The sequence below is a fragment of the Crocodylus siamensis genome, chromosome 5, assembly GCF_052110815.1.
Source record: "Crocodylus siamensis isolate JL-2025a chromosome 5, ASM5211081v1, whole genome shotgun sequence".
Classification (NCBI taxonomy): Eukaryota; Metazoa; Chordata; order Crocodylia; family Crocodylidae; genus Crocodylus; species Crocodylus siamensis.
The window spans coordinates 50,946,764-50,971,157 of NC_143399.1; the positions used below are offsets into that span (position 1 = coordinate 50,946,764).

The window sequence follows — 24,394 nt, forward strand, 5'->3', positions numbered from 1 at the left end:
AAGTCCTAGCAGGAGCTCTAGCACACACCAGTCAAAATCCTCAGCCTTGGCTGCAGCCAACATTCAATGCTTGAAGGCAACCCCCCAACCCCCACCTGACACACGTAGCAGCCAGGTGCAAAGCAGGGGAGGGGGGCATGACTGAACACAGCATAGGAATCACTGGCTGGAGCCACATCCCCCATCTGTGTGTCTGTGGCAGCAGCAGGCGAGGGAACGTGGCTCCAGCCAGCAGGCGGGGTGTGGCTCTAGCCCCAAATTCTGCAGCACACCTGGACGTGCTTCACGGCATACCAGTGTGCCGCAGCATACCGGTTGGGAAACACTGTCCTAGATCATCTCTGACCCCTTCTTATCCAACCTCTTCTTGAACATTTCCAATGATGGAGATTCCACAACCTCCCTAGGCAGTCTATTCCACTGCCTTGCTGTTCTAACAGTGACATTTTTCCAGTGATATCCAAAGTAAACCTAGTTTGCTGCACCTGCAAGCCATTAGTCTATCCTACTCTCTGCAGCAAGAAAGAAAAGGCATTTCCCCTCTTCTTTATTGGCCACTCTGCAGCTATTTGAAGACTGCTATCAAGTCCTCTCTTAAACACCTTTTCCACAAATTGAACATGGCTATTTCTTTCAAACTCTTCTTGTATGACTTGCCTTCTTAGTCCTTTATCATTACTGTTGCCTGCCTCTGGACCCTCCCTAACTTCACCATGTCCTTTTTAAAATTTGGAGCCAAAACCTGCACACAGTCGTCTAAGATGAGGCCTAACTAGTTTGAGTCATGAAGCATGATCACCCTCCAGTGTTCTGCACCTAATACTTCTATAGCTGCATCCCAAAACCACATTCACCCTTTAGCTCCAGCCCCAATATCCAATCTGTAAGATCCTTATGAACTGCACTCCTGTCCTCCAACATGTTTACAATTCTTCAGTTTCATGTCATCTGCAAAGTTGCTCAGGAAGCTTTCAATTCCAGTATCCAAAACATTAATGAATAGGCTGAACAGCACTGGTCCCAGGACAGATACCTGTGGCACTCCACTCAAAACTTCCTACCACTCCAACACAATCCATCCCTTTGCTTATGGCTAGTGAACTGGTTGTCTATCCATTTTATAGTACTGCCTAACCCACATTTCTCCAATTTGTTTGTGCAAGGGTCATGTGGGAATTTCAAAAACCTTGCTGAAGTCCAGATATACTATATCTACAGCATTCTGTTCATCCACTCAAGTTGTTACTGTGTCAAAGGAGGAGATCAAGTTTGTTTGGCATAATCTGTTCTCAGTAAATCCACACCGGCTGCTTGTAATCAGACTTTCCTCCTCCATATGCTTACAAGTGGACTTTCTTAGGATATGTTCTAGTAACTTCCCAGGTACTAAGGTAGAGTTAACCAGTCTGTAGTCCTCCTTTTTGCCTTTATATTATAGAGGGGCACATTGGGTCTTTTCCAGTTCATTGGTACTCTGCCCGCCTCCCACATCTTCATAAATATTATTACCAAGGTTCTTGTTCAACTACTGTTATGTGAATGTTTCCACCTGCCAACAGCATTTCAAGCCACGGTGATCCCATTAACTCAGCACTGCTTTGTATGTGTATGTACTCCAGATATGCCCCACAAAGGATCCATGTACTACTTAGCCCCCTACTCACTGAACTGGGTATTCTTGCTACAAGTCCAGGGATGCTACACAAATTTACATGCAGATGATATGCAGGGCATCCTTACCCAGCTCCACCTCATGGAGGGTAGGGCCACACTAATCATGTACTCCAGATTGAGAAAAGGGGTGACAGAAGAAATCTGGGTGAATTGTTTGGGGCCCCATTTGGTAATATTTGCCAGTTCTTCAAGGCTCGTGAAGAAACGGGAATAATTGAAACTGGGAAAGAAAGGCACAACTCAGTTCAGGAAGTGAAGAAGTAGTCAAAATATGTACAATGTAGTGACTCACCATGACTTAAAAGGAGTCAGCACTGAGGACAACTGAACACATTTCACACAACCACATAAGTTATTCAGATGGTGTGTACTAGCCTATGGCTAATGGGAACCTACCACAACATGTCAAATGTAGCAATTTTGGCAGCAACGTGAAGGTGCCAAAGGTGCAAGTCCAAGGCACCAAGGAAGGTGTGAGTCAGGGTAAACTCTGGTCTTCCTCACATTGCAGTACCTCTGGGCCCAATGCCAGTTCTTTGTGAAGGAAATACACCCCACCTTTAAAAAAAAAAAAAAAAAGGGCCAAAAAAAAAAAAAAAAAAGGTTCCCATCAACATCTTGGCCTTTTTGGTTAAGATCAAACATAGCATTTCTGGCACCAAGGGGAGGGTATCAGGGCTGGCTCTGGCCTTCCCGGTGTCAAGCCTAGTGCCAGCTCCCCATGGGGGGGGGGGGAACACCAACTCATTTCTTTAAGGGCCAGACAAAAAGTGCCCATCAGTATATCTGCCTAATATGGGCCATGTGTTTTACAGTTACAGTATTGACTGCATTTCATCAGCTTCATAGTTGGCTTCCCTTACTGAGCACATGATGTTTTTAGCAGCAGTTAAATAATAAACAATTTATTTAACTAAGTTTCCTTGTCTGGGAACATAAGAACGGGGGGGAAATCTCATCTTATATTCAAGTACATACGTTATGTTCTGGATTAGGAACAAACATGCATCTTAATGCACAATTCTAAACACACAGGTTTGAAAACACTGGTACTGGTTCCTTGAATGTTGATCACTTGTTGATGTACAGCAGATGATTTTGTTAGCTCTTTCAACAGCTTCATATATAACAGACCACAAAATGCTGTCGATTTGCCAGTAGTTCCTATCAGCTGCAGATCAGATGGACTTATTACTATTCCCATTCACTCCTTCGTAGAAAATTGTAACAGACGGTTCATTCTTCCTCACGGCTCTTATAAGTAGGCTTCCAAAGGGCTCCATCTTGCCTTGGATATTTCTTAAAGAGATTGTGAGATTTTGGGCTTCAGAGTCATTGGCTTGCTCACAATAGTCAGCTCCCTAACTGTTTCCTCCTCAACTTCCTATTCCTGATTTTCCAAGCACCATGGCTAGGCTAGAATGCTGTAAAGGCTAAAATAGCTTGTCTGAATTGATCCTAAGTTAGTGATATCAATATATGGACTAATGCAACCCGAGTAACATGGAAGTAGTCTGAACTGCTTTGTCCACAGAATTTATGACTGAATGCAGTCTCAATGGCATGCAGAAGTTGTAATCACTGTTCCTGGATTGCCAAGTAGCATCAGTAACCTAAAGTACTTTTTGCCAACCTTCATAGACCTGTAGATTGTAAACTTCCAAGTCTGATGTGTTCTTGACTACATGCTGTTATCCTCAGGCTCGACTACCACAGTGTATTCTAAGGGGACTTCCTTTGAAGACCATTCCTAAGCTTCTGAAAGGGCAGAATGCAACCACCTGCCTCCTAACTGAGCACTAAGTTCTATGCTAGCAGCACCCAATTTTTTGGGTGCAACTCAAAGTGTCCATTATGTACGAGGTGCTGAAAAAGTCTGGCTGCGATTGCCTTTATCCTGTCTCCCATACCAGCTGAATTACCTTAGGAGGGCACACAATGAGACATAATTTGGCAGAGTTCTCTCTACTCTAAAATTCATTGCTTCCAGCACTCTGTCACAGCCCAGGTGTGCTGAGATCTTTTTTGACCATGGAGCAGGACATACTTGTGCACTTGAGCTTCTTCAATTGGTTTCAGAGCTAGAAAGCATCTAGCCCATCAATTGCCAAAGGAGACAGAGGCTAAAATGGGTTTGATTATTTGTGCCAAATGTTGACAACTTCATTTTACTGTCTGGATTCATCCCAAAAATGACTATGATTATAATTTCAAAAAACATGACCACACAAAAGAATATCATTTTTCTCTACATCTAGGGTTCTGGGCTTGCAGATTTTTTTTAATGTGCTAAGCACTGAGTATGTGAGGAGCCCCAATATCCCCAAAGTCCATGGCCATGTGCATATGAGCGGGAATATGCATTTCCCCAGGGACAAATAGCAGCAGCACATATTTGTGCTGCTGCTACCTGTCCCTGGGCATGCCCCTGCAGGTGCGCTATAGTGTGTCGCAAACTGCCCTGAGTGGGGTAGGGGAGGCAGGGGCTGGTATTTAGTATAGCATGCAGCCCCCGGGATCTGAGATGTTGGATAGCCCTAGTCTAGGGAACAATCCGGTGCTCTTAGTTTAGATACACTGGCTTCAGCTTGAAAGCCAGCAAACCCAATTCTTAGGTAAAGTGGTATAACACTATTCATATACAAGCCTGTTAAACTAGTTTAAAGCTGCCTGGAGAGGTTCAAAAGTACACCTAGAAAATGAAGTACTCTTTTGAACCAGGTCAGTGTTATATGTATACAGCAAGCATTCCAAGATACAGGTCTAGTCAGTCTTCCAGGCATCCAACACAATACGACACTGACTGCTTCCATTCCCCCTGCTAACTGTTGCAACTGGCCACTGGTATATGACCAGAAATCTGCTGCCCCCTTTTCTTCTTCCAACTTTTGTTGACATTTGCTAAAATCAGTAAGCTCCTTTGTCCTACTTGTTCAGCAAGGGCTATCTTTCTAACAACCGGCGGTGCCTTCACTTCATACTCAATCATGGGCCCTTGTCGTGCCCCTACCCTAGCCTCTTAGGATCCCAAAGTGTGGGTTCAATATGACCCCCATTCCAGGCAACCAGAGACAGGCAAGCACACTGCAAAATATAGTCAAGTGCAGGCTACTGAACTTCACTGAACTCATGTTTAAGGGAGAAGGCATAGGTCATCTATCCCCTGACACCTTGGCAAAGCACGGGTGCAAGCACTCTCCCCCACCCACCCAGCGCAAGGCATACTAGGCTGGCTTCTCTCCCCCCCGCCCATCCCATGGTGTCAGAGCCACACACTTCAAATGTCCAAAAAATGATCATTCTACTTGGATTGCACTGTACACATGGATCCCTCTGATCCATGACAACTGTGAACTAGATCCCAATTAATGACATTATGGAACAGTTCAGCTGTTGTGTGTCTGTGTTCTTATTGTGTACTCCCTTTCAGATTCTCCAGCTGCTCACATACCCCTACCAGCGTGTTTTATATTTTAACCCCTGAAATGCCAATTACTATACTTAAAATTAAATTGCCATTACACAATTTCTCCCATGTACCCCCCAGACATGTCTTGTGTACCCCCAGGGGTAAGCATACCAGTTTGTGAACCCCTGCTCTACCACATCATCTTGATAAATTCAGTAGTCAAGATCTCACCAGTGTCACCTGTATTGGGGCTAGTCTAACAACACTTTTTACAGCAATACAAGCATGACATAAAAGTATGGTACTTTTTCTATTAATATAATTATACTAGTATAATTGTTAACATGGATGCTGTTATACTGGTATGCATATGATTTTACTCACAAAGCTTATTCTTATATGGGAAGAGGAATACAGGAGTAATCACATTTATTTGAGTGTAACCTCATCCAAACTAGGTGACTATATTGCTTAACTATAGTGGCATGGCTAAAATGATGCAACATTGTATTCACACATAAGGGTTTAAATTGGTGAGAATTAAAGATTTGCTATATAAGATCTGGCAAAGCCTTCTAGAAGCACAACTATCAGCTTGCTGCTTATTATATGTACCTCAGAAAACATTTCTCCAGGTAACTTTGAAAATATTTAAATGTTCCATGCAAAATGTTCTTGTAAATTCTATTCAAATAAGGTATCCTTGGAAATAAACAAAACTTGCTTCACAAGTAGCAAGAAGAAATTTAGAATAATTAAATAAATAAGAAGAAATTTTCAATGATATTCTGCTACACTGAGCAAAGAACAGGCCTAAAATGGGAATAGATGTACTAATCCATTCAGCCTTCTATTATGGTAACAAGATTATGGAGATGAACCTTTATGAAATTCACCACTCAGCACTACCTAGTTGGTTTAAGAAACTACTGTGCTGATATGGCTCAGTTAGTAGTATTTTCACTCCTAGGTTAAAAGGTAGTGAATTCAAGGACGCGAGTTCAAACCTAATGCCAATGGTGTGGCATTGCTGGCTTCTGGACGTGCTATTTCTTAGATCACATGCTAAACCGAGATTGCCGCTACCCACATTTGTTAAATGTTCAAGTGGAAGCTATAGATTTGTTAAACTTTTCAAAACGAAGAGGGGAATAGCCCCAGATTCCTGGCCAATCTTTCCAGCTCAGTTAAATAGGTTGCAACGTTCAGTGGAAAAGTTCGAACTACAGGTGAGGGAGAACTGTTGCAGCATTTCTTATTCAATCACCCTACCTTAATGCATGGAATAGTTCATGTCTGCGTTCATGAACATAATACCCCTGGCAGCTGGGGGGTGGGGCACGGCTGTGCTGGAGGCAGCGGGAACATGGGGGCAGGAGCGTGGCAGTGGCAAGTGCAGAGCTCCTGAGGAGCTCCTTTGAGTGTATTTAAACATAGGGAAAAAGCAGGAGGAACTTGCCCAGCTGCTAGCTAGGAAAAACTCAGACCTAGTGGGGCTTACAGAAACCTGGTGAGATTCTACCCATGACTGGGCAGTGGACATCGAGGGACACAGTCTGTACAGGTGAGACAGAGCAGGGAAAGGGGAGGCGGAGGGAGGGGGGATGTAGCGCTATATGTCAAAGAGCAATACACATCCTCTTTGATCAGGATGGGGTCAGAGGAGGGGCAAAATGAAGTGCTCTGGGTAAGAATGCAAGTGGGACATGGGGAAAGGGACTTGACAGTGGGCGTCTACTACAGACCGCTCACTAGGGGGACGAGCTGGACCTGGAATTCTCAGGTAAACTCACGGAGGCAGTAAAGTCAAGGGACATGGTCATCATGGGTGACCTAAACTACCCAGACATCTGCTGGGAGGAGCCATCAGCCAAGTCTGACTGCTCATGTAGGTTCCTAGCCAGGACACAGGACCTCCAGCTAACCTAGGAGGTGCATAGTCCCACCAGGCGAAATGCCTTGCTGGACTTGGTGCTTGCCACAGACGACCTGGTGAGAGGGTCTGCAGGTATTCAACCACCTAGGCGACAGTGATCATTGCCTGCTGGAATTTACTATCCAGAGCAGGGTGGTGAAAGCAAGCAGCAAGGTAGAGGTCCTTGAATACAGGAGAGCTGACTTCTGTAAACTAAGAAGGTTAGTAGGAGAGGCATTGGGGTCTTGGAGCATCAATGAGATAGGAGTCCAAGATGGGTGGTTGTTTCTAAAGGAGATGAACCTCCAAGCTCAAAGTGAGTCAGTCCCAATGCGCACCAAGGGGAGCAAGAGTGCTAAGAAGCCCCCATGGCTCAGCAAAGGCACCCAGGGATGCCTGAGGGCAAAAAGGCAGGCATACAAACAGTGGAAGCAAGGGGCTATCACCAAGGAGGATTACACCTCCATTGCTCGGGATTGCAGGGAGGATGTTAGGAAGGCCAAGGCAGAGATGGAGCCAGGGCTATCGACCAGCATTAAGGATAGTAAGAAGTCCTTTTTCAAATACATAGGAAATAAGAAGGTACCAGCTAACATGGGGCCCCTACAGGATAGGCTGGCAGTCTAGTGATTGTAGAAAATGAAAAAGCTGACCTCTGACAAATTCTTTGCCTCCATATTCCTGAACAGGGAACAGGACATCTCCCCCACTAGAACTGTGGATGGACCCAGGGAAGGCATTGCCATGCCTAGGGTCAGGGGTGACCTAGTTAGGGAACTTTTGGAGGGGCTGGAAGTGTTTAAATCAGCAGGTCCAGATGCTCTTTACCTGAGCGTGCTAAGGGAATTGGTGGGGGTCATAGCGGGGCCCCAACACAGCTCTATGAGCACTCATGGGGCACTGGCCTGGTACCAGAGGATTGGAAGAGGTCCAGCGTGGTCCCCATTTACAAGAAGGAGAGAAAGGAGGACCCCGACAATTATAGGCCAGTCAGTCTTACCTTGGGTCCTTTGAAAAAATTATCAAGGAGTACATCTGCACGAGCCCAGCAGGGGAAGTAATGCTCAGGAGCAACCAACATGGGTTCACTGAGGGCAGGTCCTGCCTGACTAAACTGGTTTCTTTTTATGATCAGGTCACAAAGTCCCTGGATGAGGGTGTCAGGGTGGATGTCATCTTCCTGGACTTAAAGAAGGCCTTTGGCATGGTTTCCCACCACATTCTCCTAAAAAAAACTAGGTGGCTATGGTATTGATGCCTAAACAGTCAGATGGGTGTCAGATTGGCTAGATGGTCGCACCCGGAGAGTGGTGATGGACGGGTCATTTTCGACCTGGAGGGATGTGGGCAGTGGAGTTCTCCAGGGCTCAGTCCTGGGGACTGTACTGTTCAACATCTTTAGCAGAGATCTGGATGTGGGTGTGGAATGCATACTGTCCAAATTCGTTGATGACACTAAGTTGTGGGGCAAGGTGGGCACGCTAGAGGGGAGGAACAGAATGCTGCATCTAGGGAGAAGGAACCAGTAACACACCTATAGGCTGGGAAACACCCTTCTTATCAACATGGTGGCAGAAAGGGATCTTGGAGTCATTGTTGACTCCAGGATGAACATGAGCCACCAATACGAGGAAGCAGTCAGTAAGGCTAACCGCACCTTGTTGTGCATCTACAGATGCATCACAAGCAGGTCCAGGGAAGTGATCCTTCCCCTCTATGCAGCATTGGTCAGGCCACATTTGGAGTACTGAGTCCAGTTCTGGGTGCCACACTTCAAGAGGAATGTGGCTAGCATTGAGAGGATCCAGAGCAGGGCCACTCACATGGTCAAGGAGCAGCAGGGCAGGCCCTACAAAGAGAGGCTAAAGGGCCTGAATCTATTCAGCTCCACAAGAGAAGGCTGAGAGGGGATCTGGTGTCTGTTTACCAACTCACCAGCAGGGGGACCAGTGGGAAATTGGGGGAGGCTCTGTTCCCCCGGCCACCACCCGGGGCCACTAGGTGTAATGGCCACAAATTGTTAGAGAGAAGGTTCAGGCTGGACATCAGGAGACATTACTTTACCGTTAGGGCTGCCAGGCTCTGGAATGGGCTCCCAAGTGAGGTGGAGCTCTCTCTCCTACCTTGGGGGTTTTCAAGAAGAGGATGGACAGATATTTGGCTAGGCTGATAGAACCCCTATACCCGTTCCTGCCTGGAGCAGGGGGTTGGACCTGATGATCTGCTTAGGTCCCCTTCCAACCCTAAGCACTACGATACTAAGATGCGGGTTTGGCATTCGTGAATATTTGAAACCATGAATGCTGAACCTGCAAATACTGATAGTTTCCTGTCTTTAAAAAAAAGGGGGGGGGAAATGTGACCATAAAAATAAAAAAAATTTCTGAACTTCTGCTTTACGACTGCATGTACGTGTGTGTGTCCATGTGCATGTGTATACAAAGATCAATAAAACATTATTAGCGTTGTGATTTCTTGATCAAAATGATGCAAGATATATAAACATGACAAGGAAAATGTGCAACTGTTTCTACAAAATGAGACTACATACTACTGAAGGAAACTTTCATTTCATATTTCCTTTTTTCTTTCTAACTAGAAATGTAATGTTGCATTCTCGCTGATTTCCCAGGTACTTCTTTTCTATCTTCATTCATACACTACATGCCCATCAGTAATCTCATCTTCATTGTGCAATCTTAAAATAAGTTGTCCTCATTTACTAACTAACCTAGTTTAAAAGCTGTCCCTTTATCACAGATTTCAAACACCAGTCATTCTTGTTTAGTAAAGGCATTTTTACTATGGAAGCTGTAGAGGGAAGAAATTTTATGTAACACAAGGCACAAATTCTATATTAAGACAAACATATAATTGTAAAGCCTTTATTCCAATACACAAATTCTGTATTTTTCAACTAAATAACTGTATTTGAAAGAGCTACTTCTGAAGGGGCACTGATAAAAGAAGAAAATCCTTGAGTTGTATAAGTACAAGAGAGAAAACCCTGCCCTTCCCCCGACGTCTCCCGAAAGAAAGATTAGCACCTGGCAGCTATACAGACAGTTATTGATTTAAATGATTATGGACCCAAAAAGTTCTTTCCTGTCATTTATTATCCTGTTATAGTTGCCACTGTACTTGTACAATGTTAAAAAGATGCTTAGCAAAATTAAACTTAAAAATATTGTTGGTAACTAAAGACCAGAGGAGGTAGTCACCTGATGGTTTCTTCTTGATACAGTGAGCTGACAACTGGGCCTCCAAATGTGGTTTTTCCTCCTTTTCCTTTCTTCTCTGTGGTCTGAAAGAAAAAATTGGTAGGGAGGACTGCTTTATAGTGTAACTTCCCTTGGGGGCAAGGGAGATTGGGGGGGGGGGAAAAATGAGGAGGTAGGGCTGGATGAAAATGCTGCTGTGGGATCCTTCTCCTTATTTCCTACCAACTTGCTCCAACACTTTATGCCTCTGCACCCCTCATTCTACACAAAAGGTGGAGGCCTCCCTCCGAAAAAAACCCAATCAATGCTCTTCTGAGCAAGCTACAGCTGGGAGTTGCTTGAGAGGTACACAATGTACCTCTTCTTTCATCTCCTCCACTCGTTCTTTTGAGTGTACCACCTTCCCAATAGCTTTGGCTACTTAGGAACCAAATGCTGATCCTTTGTGAGACAGCATAACATTATATTACTAGACTGCAAAGCTCGCCTTTATAAATCTATTTAATATAGATTTAAATTAAATTCTATCATGAGCAGCCTTTCCAAATGATTTACTCCAAGGGACTCTAGGAATCTTAATTATTTCTACCAGAATAGAAAAGAAGAATTAGAATACCAATTGATCAATATATAGCCCAAGGCCTAGATTTAAATAAATAAATAAATAAATAAATAAATAAATAACTAGCAATTTTGGGTGCTCAATTTAACATGCCATAAAAAGTGGCTTAATTATCAAAAAGTGCTAAGCATTTACTCCCTGAAAATCAGACCCCTTCAAAAATGTCAACTGGTGCATCAAAAGCTATATTTATTTTTAAAAATGTGAAGCCAAAATTTGTATTACCAGTTAAAACAATTCTCAATTTACAGTGGTAACATTTTGCAAATATTATCAACTGAAAATGTGAATTATTAGTACTAGACCAAGGGTGGGCAACCTGTGGCATGTGTGCCACAAGTGGCATAGGTAGCCTCTGCGTGGCATGTTGCAAATCAAGGAGGGAGCAAGGAACACAACTGCAGATAGAGCAGGGAGAAAGCAGAGCAGCAGATCTGGCAGGGGAAGGGGACTGGAGTAGTACTTGGGGAAGGTGTAGTGCTTAATTTGGGGGAGGCATGCCAAAAAAGTTGGCCCCCACTGTATTAGGCAAATGCCATGTTTCCCAGCCACCCTGCTTCAATCAAAAAGGGGAAAGATTCATCTCACTCCAAAACCAATTACCTGTAATGATTAACTTACAATCGTTCTGGGAACTATGTAATATCCTAAAACAACAATATAGGGAAGGTCACATCCACTATACAAGTTATAAGTAACAGATGTAATTTACCACTGATAAAGTACATTGTTGTACTGGAGAAGCTACAGTGAAGGGATACTGTTGTGTTCAAATGCATTTGAAAAAGCAAAGGCCTTTCCCTCTATTGCTGCCAGCAGCTTAGATTATTCAAAGTAAACAAAAAATACATTTCAGCATGTTTACTTTTTCTATTAATAAATAGAAATAAATAGGATTAATAAATTCGATTTTCAAACTTTCCTATACTATGACAAAGCTGTAATATTTGAACTGAGATTTGAAGAAGTCGGTACTTGGCACCCAAAAGTTAGTCTATATTTCTCTCAACTATACAGTTTGCCTAACCAAAAGATATCACCTACAAAAACCCTTTCCTAAATGTTGCAGGAATGTTTGTTCAAAGAATTAAATGGTAAGTAAACATTTTAACTGGCTTTACGGTTTGTAAAAACCTATCCCCAAAACTTAAATTTTTGTCAAATTTCATCCAACAATGAGCCAAGTGCTTTCTCTTCTATTCTCAAAAATAAGTCTTGTTAAAATTAATGGCAAAAGGGACTGCCCCACTGTTACTTTCATTTCTGATATGGAGAAACACTGAAGAATGATTGCATACAACTCACAGACAGAAGTATCTTTGAATTTCCATTATAAATAAATCAAGTCTCACGAAAAACATTTTCTCCTAAGTTTCTTCTCATCATTATGATCTAATTTCAGGTGCACCATAACTGCATACCTCAGAGATCATCGCCTAGTACCTGAGTCTGGACATGAGAGAAGATCAAAAGGACTTCTATCCCAGATACAAGAATTTTGCTAACTAGATGTACCTACGTGCATGACATTTACTAGCAATTACTTCTTTTAAAAGGAAAAGAATGTCACATTTATAAAGATGTTTAACATTTCTCACACACAAATTAAATGATGAAATACTGAAGACAACACTCTCCCAGGATTAACATGACTTCCAGAAAACAGCTTGAAAGTTATAAGCAGCTAGCCTTTGCAGTCTTTATGGTAACTTTTATATGCATTGTTCTCTTAGTTGAATTTCTTCATGTTTAACAAGTAAAGATCATCTACAGGCATCTTCCCTACTTTTATATGATCCTAGTTTAAGAAGGTACTTAAGCATGTGCTTAACTATAAAGCATATGGGTAGTCCCATTTCTTTCAATGGGAACACCTACACTTAAGCTACAGTTGTACAACTGGAGGCCTGTAAGAGGTTAACATGCAGCCTGCGGGCTCCTGTCCACCCACCACTTTTCCCATTGTCCCTACTGCTATAGTGGTTGGAGACACTGGGTTCCCCCTCTCTCCTGGTTTCTGCCCCTGCCCCTGATCCGGCACGGGAACAGGACCAGAGAGAAGTCTGTATTGCCTAAGCTCTGCACATAGCTGAGGGAAGAGGAGTCAGGCTAAGTTGCCCAAGGGGAGGGAAGGGGAGAAGGCTGCTTGCACGGTGAGGGAGGGGAGGGAGGAGAAGAGAAGATTAAAGACCCAGAAGGGTGTCCCCTACAGTGTACAGTCCATGCAATATGTGGCCCAGGGGTCTGCAACCTCCCTCCCCCTTACTGCCCCCCAATGCCCAGAAGCTTATATACATGCTTGTTGAGTCTTTTGACAAACCAAGGTATTATTATAATGGCAATGTGGAAGCTGGGAGTTCTGGTATCTTCCCTGAATAGGTTTCACACAGGCAAACACTCAGTCCTCTAAAAAAACAATTCAAATCCTATGACAAAGCTGTTCATTAATATTATTATTCTTTATTTCATGGCAAGAGAGTGTGGCTATCCTGACACAGACTGTTTTGATACCCAAATCTTTGGTATATTCCTTTTCAAAATATGTATTTCTTATCCCTAGTCTTCACATAGATGTATACACGTTTTAGAATATAATTCTTAAGGTTCCATATATGAGTGATGTCACCTTATAACTATTACTTTATTCTTCCAACCAGAGCAGATATTATATCTCCTTCCAGTCTCACCCAACTGCAGCTTGTGTTTACTTTTAATTTTACTTATAAGCAAAACCATCTAACCCCTGAGTTACCAAGAGCCACAGGCCCCTCCAGCCACACACTTTGTGGAATGCATACCCCTCCAGCCATGCATGTTAAACGACAATTATATTTATACCGTTTGCCACTTACCTTCTACTGTTTAGTGACCTCCAGCAGGAATGGCCCTGGCTTCAGCCCCTTACACCTTCACTGTGTGCCCAGTGCTGCATGGGCCCCAGGCCACTGGCAAGGAGCTGTGGACGGAGAGCAGCAGAGCAGCAGTCGTGGCCAAGCTGCTAGGGGGCATTGCCCAGCTGTGGCTTCCCCTCACCTCAATGAGCAGGGGCTGGGGCTAAGGCTATGGAGGGAGCCAGGGCTGCAGCAGACCTCTTCTGCCCCCAGATCCCACTGCCATAGGGAGGGGGAGAGGTTCTGGGCCACAGCAGAAGGGCCTGGACATGGTACTGGGCTTCCTGTGCCTTCTGCCACACTAATGCTGCCATGGCCTGGACCTGGAAAGGTCCTCCGTGCTGCTGGGCCAAGCCCTTCCCAGCTCACCCTGGCGGAAGGAGGCGTCCGATCTGGTTCCAGCAGGGCTGCCTCAGCCAGACATGCTGCATCCTTCCCCCTCCTACCCATGATGCTAAGGCCATGCAGGGCCTGGCCCAGGCCTGAGGCAATGCTGAGTGAGCAGCTGGCTCAGACCAAGGGGAGGTCATGGCAGCTGGAGCAGGTGGCACTGGGACTGAGTGGATGCCACTGGCCCCTCCAACAGTGAGCACGGCTCCAGGGCATTCCCAAAGGGCAGCAGTACAGCAGGGATCCCAGAGGAATCCCTGGGAGGCCACTACTGCAGCCCTAACACTCCTCCTGGGATCCCTGCTGCACTGCCACCCCTCAGGAACACCCTGGAGGGGCCAGCAGTGACCTATCAAACCCAGCACCACCTGCTCCAGCTGCCATGATGCCTCCTCAGCCTGAGCCAGGTGCAGGCTCACTCCCATCTCAGGGCTGGGCCAGGGCCTGCACGGCCCCAGCACCACAGGCAGGAGGGGAAAGGGTACAGCATACTGGGCAAAGGCCACCCTGTAGGGACTGGCCCCTGCTCCCCCTGGGGCTAGCAGGGGAGGGCCCAGCCCAGCAGTGTGGAGAAGACTTCTAGGTCTAGGCCATGATGGCACAAGCGCAGTGGCTAGTGCAGCGAATCTGTTGCCTGTTTTTCTGCCTAGGCCCTGCCACTGCAGGGGTGCCAGGCAGGCCCACTGTGGAGCTAGAAGTCTTGCTGCTGTGGCAGGAAAGCCCCAACTGACCCTTGTGGGGGGGCCTAGCACCTCCCTCCCTCCCTGTGATGGCAGGGCACAGGAGAGGTCCACAGCCTTCGCCCCATGCACAGCACCAGGCCCGGCCTGCAGAGGCGAGGGGAAGCAGTGGCTCTACAGCTGAGCTGTGCTCTCTAGTGGCTCAGCTGCACCCTCCACCCCCTGCCAAGGGCCTGGTGCCCACACAGCGCTGGACACCCAGTAAAAACTTAAGGGGCCAAGGCCATTTTCTGTTGCAGGTCACTAAAACTAGCTACCGTGTTTCCCCGAAAATAAGACATACCCATAAAATAAGCCGTAGCAGGATTTCTACGTATTTGCACAATATAAGCCATACCCCGAAAATAAGACATAGTGATAGGCGTGGCTAAGCGTACCAGCGCGAAGCGGTAAATAAGACGGGCAGCCTTTCTCATTTGCCCCATCGTGATAGTCGGCCCGGTGCGAGGTCCGCGTCCCGACTTTGAGCGCGGCCGCCCCCGCCCCCGCGCGGCCATGCTGTGGGAGCGCGTGCGGCGCCTGTCCGTGGAGCTGGACCACCCGGCCGAGGCCCTGCCCTTGCCCCGCCCCGGCCCCGCCCCCTTGCCACAGGCGGCACCTACCTACCTACATTCCAGAAGACGACGACTTAATTGTATTTGAATAAATGTAGATTGTTGTACTATACTTAATAAAAATAAGACATCCCCTGAAAATAAGCCATAGTGTGTCTTCTTGAGGAAAAATAAATATAAGACAGTGTCTTATTTTCGGGGAAACACGGTAGCTAGCTATCGGTTAACCAATTAACCAATTTAATTAATGGAGGTTAGGCAGATAATTTTTTTTTAAATGATATTTACTTCCCTTCCATGCAGGTGACCCTGAGCCACGGGACACCAGCCCCACGTGACACACACCCTCTCCACCATATGGAAGGTGCTCACTGCACTGCACTTCACTGCACCAAAACCTCTTCGCTGCGCAGGGTCTCCAGGTTCATCCGAGCTCAAGGGCTGCACTCAGCCCTGTGGGCCAGGCTGCTCCACCCCACCCCACCCCCAAGGGCAGGGACAAAGAAGAGGTTAGAGGAGGGAGGGGGAGCCTGGAGACCCCAGCAGCAGAAGAGAGTAATAAGGAGAGCAGGACCCAAACCAGGAGCCAGGGGTTGTGCAGGTTAACCCCTTAGAACTGGGATGTGAACTGCGGGCTGCCTGTTGAACAGGCATGACTTACAAGCATCAGCCTCAATTCTGAATTTCCAGGCTCTGATCATTTCTGCTCTTATACCTTTGGAAACCAACAGACAACTCGCACTGGAGCCACTCTGCAGTTTGCACCCCTGCATCACTCCAGCCCTCTGTACTGCAGGAGGGAACCAATTCTCAAAGGAGGGAAGGATGCTTCTTTTCATCGCCGCTGTCCTATCAGGTTCCTTTATTTGTCTGCCCCTACCCCAGGGGCAGTGAGGCTCTACTAAATTAGCATAATCACCAATTGCTCTTCTAATGCAACACTTGGACTTGCCAGCTACAACCATCTACTTTTCAAAGAGGACTAGTCCCCAGCTGCTCTCAGTGGAAGGTAGATATTGGCCACCTTATACCACTGAACCTATTCCCTCTTTAAAAGTTTGGCTTATTATGCATGAATTAAGAGGCATTGCATGCCCTCTGCTCTATTTATATATACTACTAGCAAATTGCCTGTCATGCATGATGGGGGAGGGAAGGGGAGGGGCGGGGACAGAGGCCTGTGTCACCCTGCCCCCTGCCACCTCGGGTCTGGGCCTGCTCCTTCCCTTCCCTGCCCACCACATCAGGCCCTTGTTCATTCCCCTCCCTCCCCCTATCATTTCAAGCCCAAATGCCCCCCTGCTGCTTTGCGTGCAGCCCTTTGCACCCCCCTCACCTCTGCCTCCCAGGACCAGGCAGGGGGAAGAAGCGGGGAGCCTGCATACAGTGGCAGGCAGTGGTGGTGGGCGGCTGCAGTACGGCCACGGCTGGCCACAGAGGGTGGCCACAGCCAGCCATGCACTGCCACCAGTAACACCCCCCACCCCCCCACCACCTTCCTGCTTCCTTCTCTCCTCTTTCCTTCAGCCTCACCCTCCCTGCCGGCTGTTGTTGGGGGCTAAGGGGGCTGCTCTGGCTCCTGGCTCCAAGGAGCAGGTCCAGGGTGAACAGCCAGCACTGCTGGCCTCGCCCCACTGCTCCACTGTCATGGTGGCACTCCACCACGCGTCTGTCTGTGCAGTGCACTCCAACTGGCTGCCGAGACAACGAATCAGAGTGTGAATAAAGCATTAAGGACAGACAGACGAAGGCTTTTATAATATTAGAATTCTAAAATCTACTAAACCCATAAACTATTGAACATTAAATACGTAGAATCCTAGAAGCAAAGCAAATGTTTTCTTGCAACGTAAAGACAGCAAAGTCTTCATTCCTGCCTCAGGACAATGTATTTGTCAATGAAGACCAACCAGCTTGATTCGAGGTACAATCAGATCTTGACTGGCTGTCACCTACAATACTGCTCTGGAGGGCTGCACACCTGACAGCCACATTCTGAATGGAATAGAAATACAAGGACTAATATTTGCTAACATCATTAATTCTTTTTTTCTCCACTCCCCCTTACTCCTTTACAAGTGATGTCAAGATATATACCTTTAAACTGTTGTCAGCCATAAAAGAGGTGTCGTGTCCCAGCTCAGAGGTTAACATATAATGACAGACACATTAAAAAACCCGTCCAATGCCTCACTGACAATTTCAGCTCCATCTTCTCTTCAATGAGACAGTAACTCAAACTTAGTTACAAGCTTTAACAACATAAAAGTCTAATCATGATTGAAAAATAAAAAGAGTTGAAGAAGATGGCTTTATCATGCTAAGCATTTTGTAAAAGGAAAAACAATTTAGAGCTCAAAACAACCCTTACATTTCCTGACACTGAGAGCATGCAGAAAAGCCCACTTTTCTGCCTGAACTTTTGAAGCATGGGGTAAGAGTTTGCATCTTACAGTGGAAAAGAGGGCAGTTTATAGTTGTAATATCATCATCATAATCCTTATTAAACCCTAGCTACTTGGCTGAGAATGAGCATCTGAGATTTGTTATTTTAGCTTAGATTTTTTTAAGTACTCACCAGAAGAACAAAGAGTTTGAGGCATGCATTTTTATTTAAGTGTACATTAAAAAGAGTAAGCAAACATACATCTGCATACAAAACAGCAATTCTAAAGTATTTTCTTTTCATTTGCTAGAAGACCTTTGAAATGAGCTCAGTAACAAATATACCTGGTTTTACAAGATAAAGATTGGCGATGTGTAGGGGGTATACATGCACCCCCTGAGATTGGCTGCCACCACCGCCACTGCCAGTGCAGGTGGCCACTGATTGCCAGTCAGCACTTGCCACCCATACCCCCTCGCCGCAGCTGCCTGCGAAAGCTCCCTGCTCACCACTGCCACATCCCCGCTACGGACACTGCCGTCGTTGCCACCACCGGCAGGTGGTCGCTGTGCCCCCCCAGCCTCAGGAGGCACACAAAATTCATGAAGATAAATATAGGGGGGAAAAAAAAACAAAAACTACACACTTTGCTCCCCCCGGCCTCCCCCAGAAAAGGATTAAAATTAAAACCTTTCTAGTTTTTGTACCACAAAGTAGATTATAAATGTAATATTAAGGTTTCATAGATACTTATTTTTGATCAGCTGTAGATTTCACATGTGGCCATCCTATATACTTGCTCAACCTTTATATCAGGCCCACAGTCTGTAGCAAAATACGGCCCGTGAGCCACATCCAGCTCACCAGGCACTTTCATTTAGCAACCTCCCCCCCCACCATACACCCTCCCACACACACACACACACACACACACACACACAGATACAAAAGATTAAAATTTTATTTTTGAGTTTTTAATGCAACCCCCCCCTTCCAAAAGGAGTATTTCTGGGGGCGCAAGGGAAGGGACTTCTCGGAGCAAAGGTCAGGGGTTAGGGGTTGGACTTCTGGTCCCAAGATGGCAACCTAGGGCGGGGCAACTGTCAAGGGGCGGGGCTACCCCTGCAGTCCTCGAAAACTTAAACCTCATTAAGCTGCCCTCCAACCAAAATAACTGCCCACCCCTGGCCAATAGCATGCATCAGTAGTGGTTCCTGTGAAGAAATGATAAGAGCCACAGGGCCATAACAGGGCCTTTTGCCCTAACAAATTACACCTGGGGACAGTCCATAGTTTCCTTACCATCTGACGCCATGCTGGGAGACAAAATGACACACTAACTCTTCAGGTGTGGCATTAAAATTGTAAAAATAAGTCCTATACATGTGCTTCATAAAACACTGGGATAAGAAACATAAGCCACAGGTATAATTTCAGAGGACAGGAATATATAGAAGTTATTTCAGAATTTTAATTCAGCCAGTGGCTCTTTAAAAACCTGCTTCACTTGCCACCATGGCTCCACAGTCCTCTGATTGACACTTCTGGACACAATAAGAGGAGGAGGAGACATTACTAGACAGGCAGCATGACCATGTAAGCCTTCCTAAAGTTTCAGCCACTCTCTCTCTCTTTCTTGTTCTCTCTGTGTTGTGGCCTGGCTACCCCCCCTGGGAAGGGAACTTGGGCAGACACTAATTGTATTTGACAGCAGCAATTACACGCAAGGCTGGAGATTAGAAGCCTGTTAATTGTGTGTGTCGTAACTGCTGCCATCTTTTCCTTTAGTAGCTAAGGCCAGTGCTAGAAGAGTCAATGGAAGGAGGGCAGGCTCCACCTCGAATGCAGGTGGTCCAGAGACCAAAGCTCCCAAGAAAGTAGTGAGACATACTGCTTATCTTTCGTGTCTGGACCACCTGCATTTAAGGTAAAGCCTGCCCTACGCCCAGCACTCGCCTTAACTAGCAAAGGAAGAGATGGTAGAATTGCGGCACACACAATTAAAAGGCTTTCCCTCTCAAATTATGTAAATATACAAAAAAATCTTTCCTCTCTCAGATACAGAAAGGGTCAACACAGCAACCATGTCAAAGGGATGTCCGACAAGGCAGCTAATGAAGCATGAAACAGAAACAAAAAATGTGCAATTCTAACAGTATTTTCCATCTGTATTTACAGAGTTGGGCACCAACAAATTTCACACTGCTATGCAACATGAGTGAAGATAAAACTTTAACCCTTACAATTCAGTACAAGGAATTTTTATTGTTTATAAAATCCAGACGTGTTAAATACTTAAACAGTATTCAGAAAATCCTTGCTCAAAGAGTCTGAACACCTCAGCACTTTTTTTTTTTTTTTTTTTTTTTTTACTTTCTTTATCAACTAGCCTAGTTTAATTACCCTCAAACATGATGAAACTGCACTCACACAAAAGGTAACCTCCCTACTAGACTCTCTTCTGTAAAGCCACCTTTCATGAAAGGCTATTGTACTCTCACCACCAACTCTATAAAATGTCTATCATAATCATCCTACTTTGATATTCCTCTCTCAAAAATATTTCTTGGCTACAAACAGCAGCCTTGGTGAGTGGATGCACATGACTCAGCACCTAAACCACTGTCAAAAGTCCACAGAAGATCTGTGCAATTTAAGCAAACTGTCCTATTAAAATAACCTCTCCATGTTGCCCTGCACAGAACGGCTTCTTTTTTCTTTTACAGTGACAATTTACTTAAGACTCTGTTCATTGTCTCACTAAATAAATTCACAATTCTCTGGTGCTTATAAAGCTCACTTGTAAAACTTCACCTTGAAAACAAGATATAGAACTGGGAAGAATATATTCAGAATGATATAATTTAGGGTCAAGATGCATACAGTAGGGCTGTGCAAAGCTTTGGTTGCCAACTGAATTTGGCAGAGATTCGGCCTGCTTTGGCAACCGAATCTCCAAATCTGTATCAAATCATAAGACCCTTTAATCTTTCTGAATTGAATCAGAACCCTCTGAATCGATTTGGAGAGATTCGATGATTCGAACATAGACACAGCTTTAAACGTTTTTTCTATGTACCTCAAGGTACCAGGTGGCTCGTGAATGCTTACATGCTGGGGCAGATGAAGCGTCTCATGGGAATGCGTGGGGGGGGGGAGGAGGTGGTGTCACCAGCGTGCTCGGTGGCAAATCTGGAACTGAACCAGAAGCACTTCCGGTGCGCCATGGAGCGCATGGGGGGACCCCCTCCCCTGGCAACAGGTGCCTCCTGGGTCTGGGGTTACCTGGGGTCCCCCCATGGCTGATTGTATGTACTTCTCCGCGGCCAAAGTACTTCCAGGTCCGCAGCTGAGCATGTGGGCCCCCCCACCCCGTGCTCCTGTGGGATGCACCATCTGCCCCACCATCTAAGCGTTCAGGAGTCACGCCTGGTACCTCGCGGTATGTAGAAAAAACATTTAAAGCTGTGTCTATGGCTGAATCGGCATTGGATCTTCAGATTCAGATTCGGCCTAATTGAATCAGGACAATGATCTGAATCAACTAATTGAATCACTGTCCCCCGATTCGGGCCAAATCCAAATTGAGTATGGCCCGTTACACACACCCCTAGCAAACAGTACAAACAGATGAAAAGTTTGTAAATTGAATGATGCTTTCAAGATAATAAAATTCAAAAATACCTTTGATTTAAATACAACAGTATTTGACAATCACTTATTCCAGGGGTGCTCAACTCCTAGCTTGTGGGCCAGATCCAGCCGCTGGTACCACGTCATCCAGCCCACGAAGCTCCCTACAGGTCCTTGGGGAGCCTTTCAGGCTGTGGCCCTGAATGCTGCTGGGCGTGCATGTCAGTGTGGAGCTCAATCCCAGGACATGGGTCCGGGTGGAAGGTGCACAGTGCTCCTGGATACGGATTCTAACACATAGGGCCAGGCAAAGGTGGTATGGAGTCCCAATCCCAGCACATGGGACTGGGCAGAGATGGCAAGGGGGCCCAATCCAGGCACAGGGAGACAGCCTGATGAATGAGGTCCCACCCAGCCCCCTGTGCCATTCATTTGGTCCATGCAGCCAGAAGTTTGAGCATCAATGACTTAATCCCTGCTGCACTGGTTAATCACCGTTCTGTTAATTCACTTAATAGGTAGTAGTTAGTTTGGGGAGGAGGGAAGGTAAAACAGCAAAGTCTGTAGTTTACAGTAACTGTGCTTATTATATTCATGGTTTACAGAAGCATGAAACAGAAGCATTAAAAGGTTAGCATACATTGTAAAAAGCACTCTCATGACATGCTTTGCACAAGCCAAGACTTCCTCCAAGGGGAGCACAGGGCATTACTACTGGCTAACAGTGCATCTAATCAATCATTTTCCCCCATTGTCTATGTAAAATCCCAAAATATCTTGGCACAATAGGACAAGCTATAAATGCAAATAGCTTTAACCCTAAATTGCCTGGATTTTGTCAGTTCAATAAATATGTAAAACTCAAGCATCTTTATATAAATGTCTACATGCACAACAGGAATATTATGAGCTGTGGCCATCAATATTAGAAGGGTAAATGAGAACTTTGCATAGGTTATAAAACTACAAGCTTCGTACCATAAACCTTCAACTGTTGGGAGAAAAAAAAAAAGATACTTTCCCTAGAAGGACTGTATAACTGTCTGCTGTAGTTCTTCCTCTAAAACAAGTGGGACTGGCCATGGTGGGAAACAGAATATTTGATTATATGCACAAGTGATATAATAATGAGGCAATTCTTACATTCATAAAAATAACCCTCTGAGATTATTATACAGTAATTCTGCTACTAGGTTTCTTTAACCAGAAAGGAATATAAAATTTTCCTAATTAAAAATATCAACTCTTGAAAAACTATTGTACATGCAACAGAAACCTTTTGAATAAATTACTTTAGGAATGGCCTCCCACTGGACTTGCCACAGAAAAGTGTGCGTGTGTGTGCGTGTGCGCTCACATGCATGTAAATATTAGGGCTGTGCAAAATTTCGATGAGTGTTTTGTTTTGAAGCTGTTTCGACACGTTTCAAGCTTGAAACAGTGAAATTGAAACAAAACAAAAGGCTTTGAAACAGCTTTGAAATGAAACGTTTCGAAAGGTTTCAAGTTTTGAAGCAGCCCAGTGGCAGAAGGCACGGGGAGCCAGGGCAGTGCTCTGAGTGGCTCCGCCAGCCCTGTGGAGCTCAACCTGCCTTCCCAGCGCTGCCAGACTCCTCCCAGGGGGCGCAGGCCCCCAGATCTGTGCGTGGGATGACAGGAGGCTGCTGCCTGGGGCCAGCAGCAGCACCAGTCTTCCTGGAGCTGGGCGCAAGCTGCACCCAGCAGCGGTCCCAGACAGAAGCAGCAGCCTCCTGTCATCCCGCACGCAGATTCGGGAGCCTGCATCACCAAGAGGAGTCCAGAACAATCCCACAGCCCTCCTGGGGGTGCAGGTCCCCAGATCTGCACACGGGATGACAGAAGGCTGCCACTGCCATTAAGTGACACAAGTTTTGCTCGTCAGCAACTTGAGGTGCAGTTTCCCAGAAACCCCTGCACCTATCTCCTTAAAACTGGCAAGCTTCATGCCCGCAGAAGGGGCTACCATCCCCACAATTTTCATCCAAATCAGGCAAGAAATGATTTATAGGCATTTTCATGATTCCCCACTATAGCCTATGGGCAAAACAGCAAAACACATCAAAAATCAGCCAAACAGTTGTGACAGAATGAAACGGAACAGTGCTTCAAAATGGACCGCAACAATGAAATGAGACACTGTCCCTTCGAAATGGCAAAACAAAAGTCAAAACAAAACTGTGCTGTTTCGCACAGCCTTAACAAATATCACAGCAGTTACATGCCTGCAGAGAACTTGGAGCCCCGACAGTGTCACAGAAATTTTACTGGTTAAGATGTTTTCTTTTAAATTATTCTTCATTCACAATGTTAAACATTTTTATTACACATGTACTGAGAAAGCCAAAAGGAAAAGATTATATACGCTTCAGTGGAACTGTTTATCAGCAACTGTGTAGTTGGATACAATTAAAACAACTAGCAATACCCTGCATAAAAATGCAGGGCCCTACTGTTGAGTCTTCCCTATGTATACACATACCTCTGTCTGCTCATGCACCAGAAATCCAGCATGTTGGAGCACTCGACTAATTGAGTCTATGGAGCACGCAAACTGACGTGCCTGGCGCTATACCGCATGCCTTTATATAAATGGCGAAATGAGCATCAGCACTAAGAAAATGGTAGCAGTGAGCTTTCGAACTAATGCACCTTTAATGTGTTTTAGTTCAAAAGCCCACCGCCACCATTTTCTTAATACTGACGTGCACTTTGCCATTTATACAAGTGCATACAACACAGCACTGGGGGCTTTTAAAAGCACCTGGCACTGTCTCGCATGCATGTGAACAAATGCCCAAGCCCACATGCTAAAAATGCTACCTATCAATACATGACAATAACTGGACATAACTGTTTAGCCCCGCTAGCACGTAAGTCAAAACTGGTATAAAAACCAGTCACAAGAAGTCATACAGGGGAAACCCAAATTCACTGAAGA

At 45.5% G+C, this 24,394-nt stretch overlaps 1 protein-coding gene across 1 annotated transcript in view; it reads right to left on the reverse strand.

The window, feature by feature from the left end:
- ACBD6 (acyl-CoA binding domain containing 6) overlaps window positions 1-24,394 on the reverse strand; it is a 131,514-nt gene that overhangs the window by 81,087 nt on the left and 26,033 nt on the right. The window contains exon 4 of the mRNA XM_090048912.1: window positions 10,220-10,302. Within this exon, the coding sequence (XP_089905038.1) occupies window positions 10,220-10,302 (83 nt within the window). The remainder of the gene's footprint in view (window positions 1-10,219; window positions 10,303-24,394) is intronic.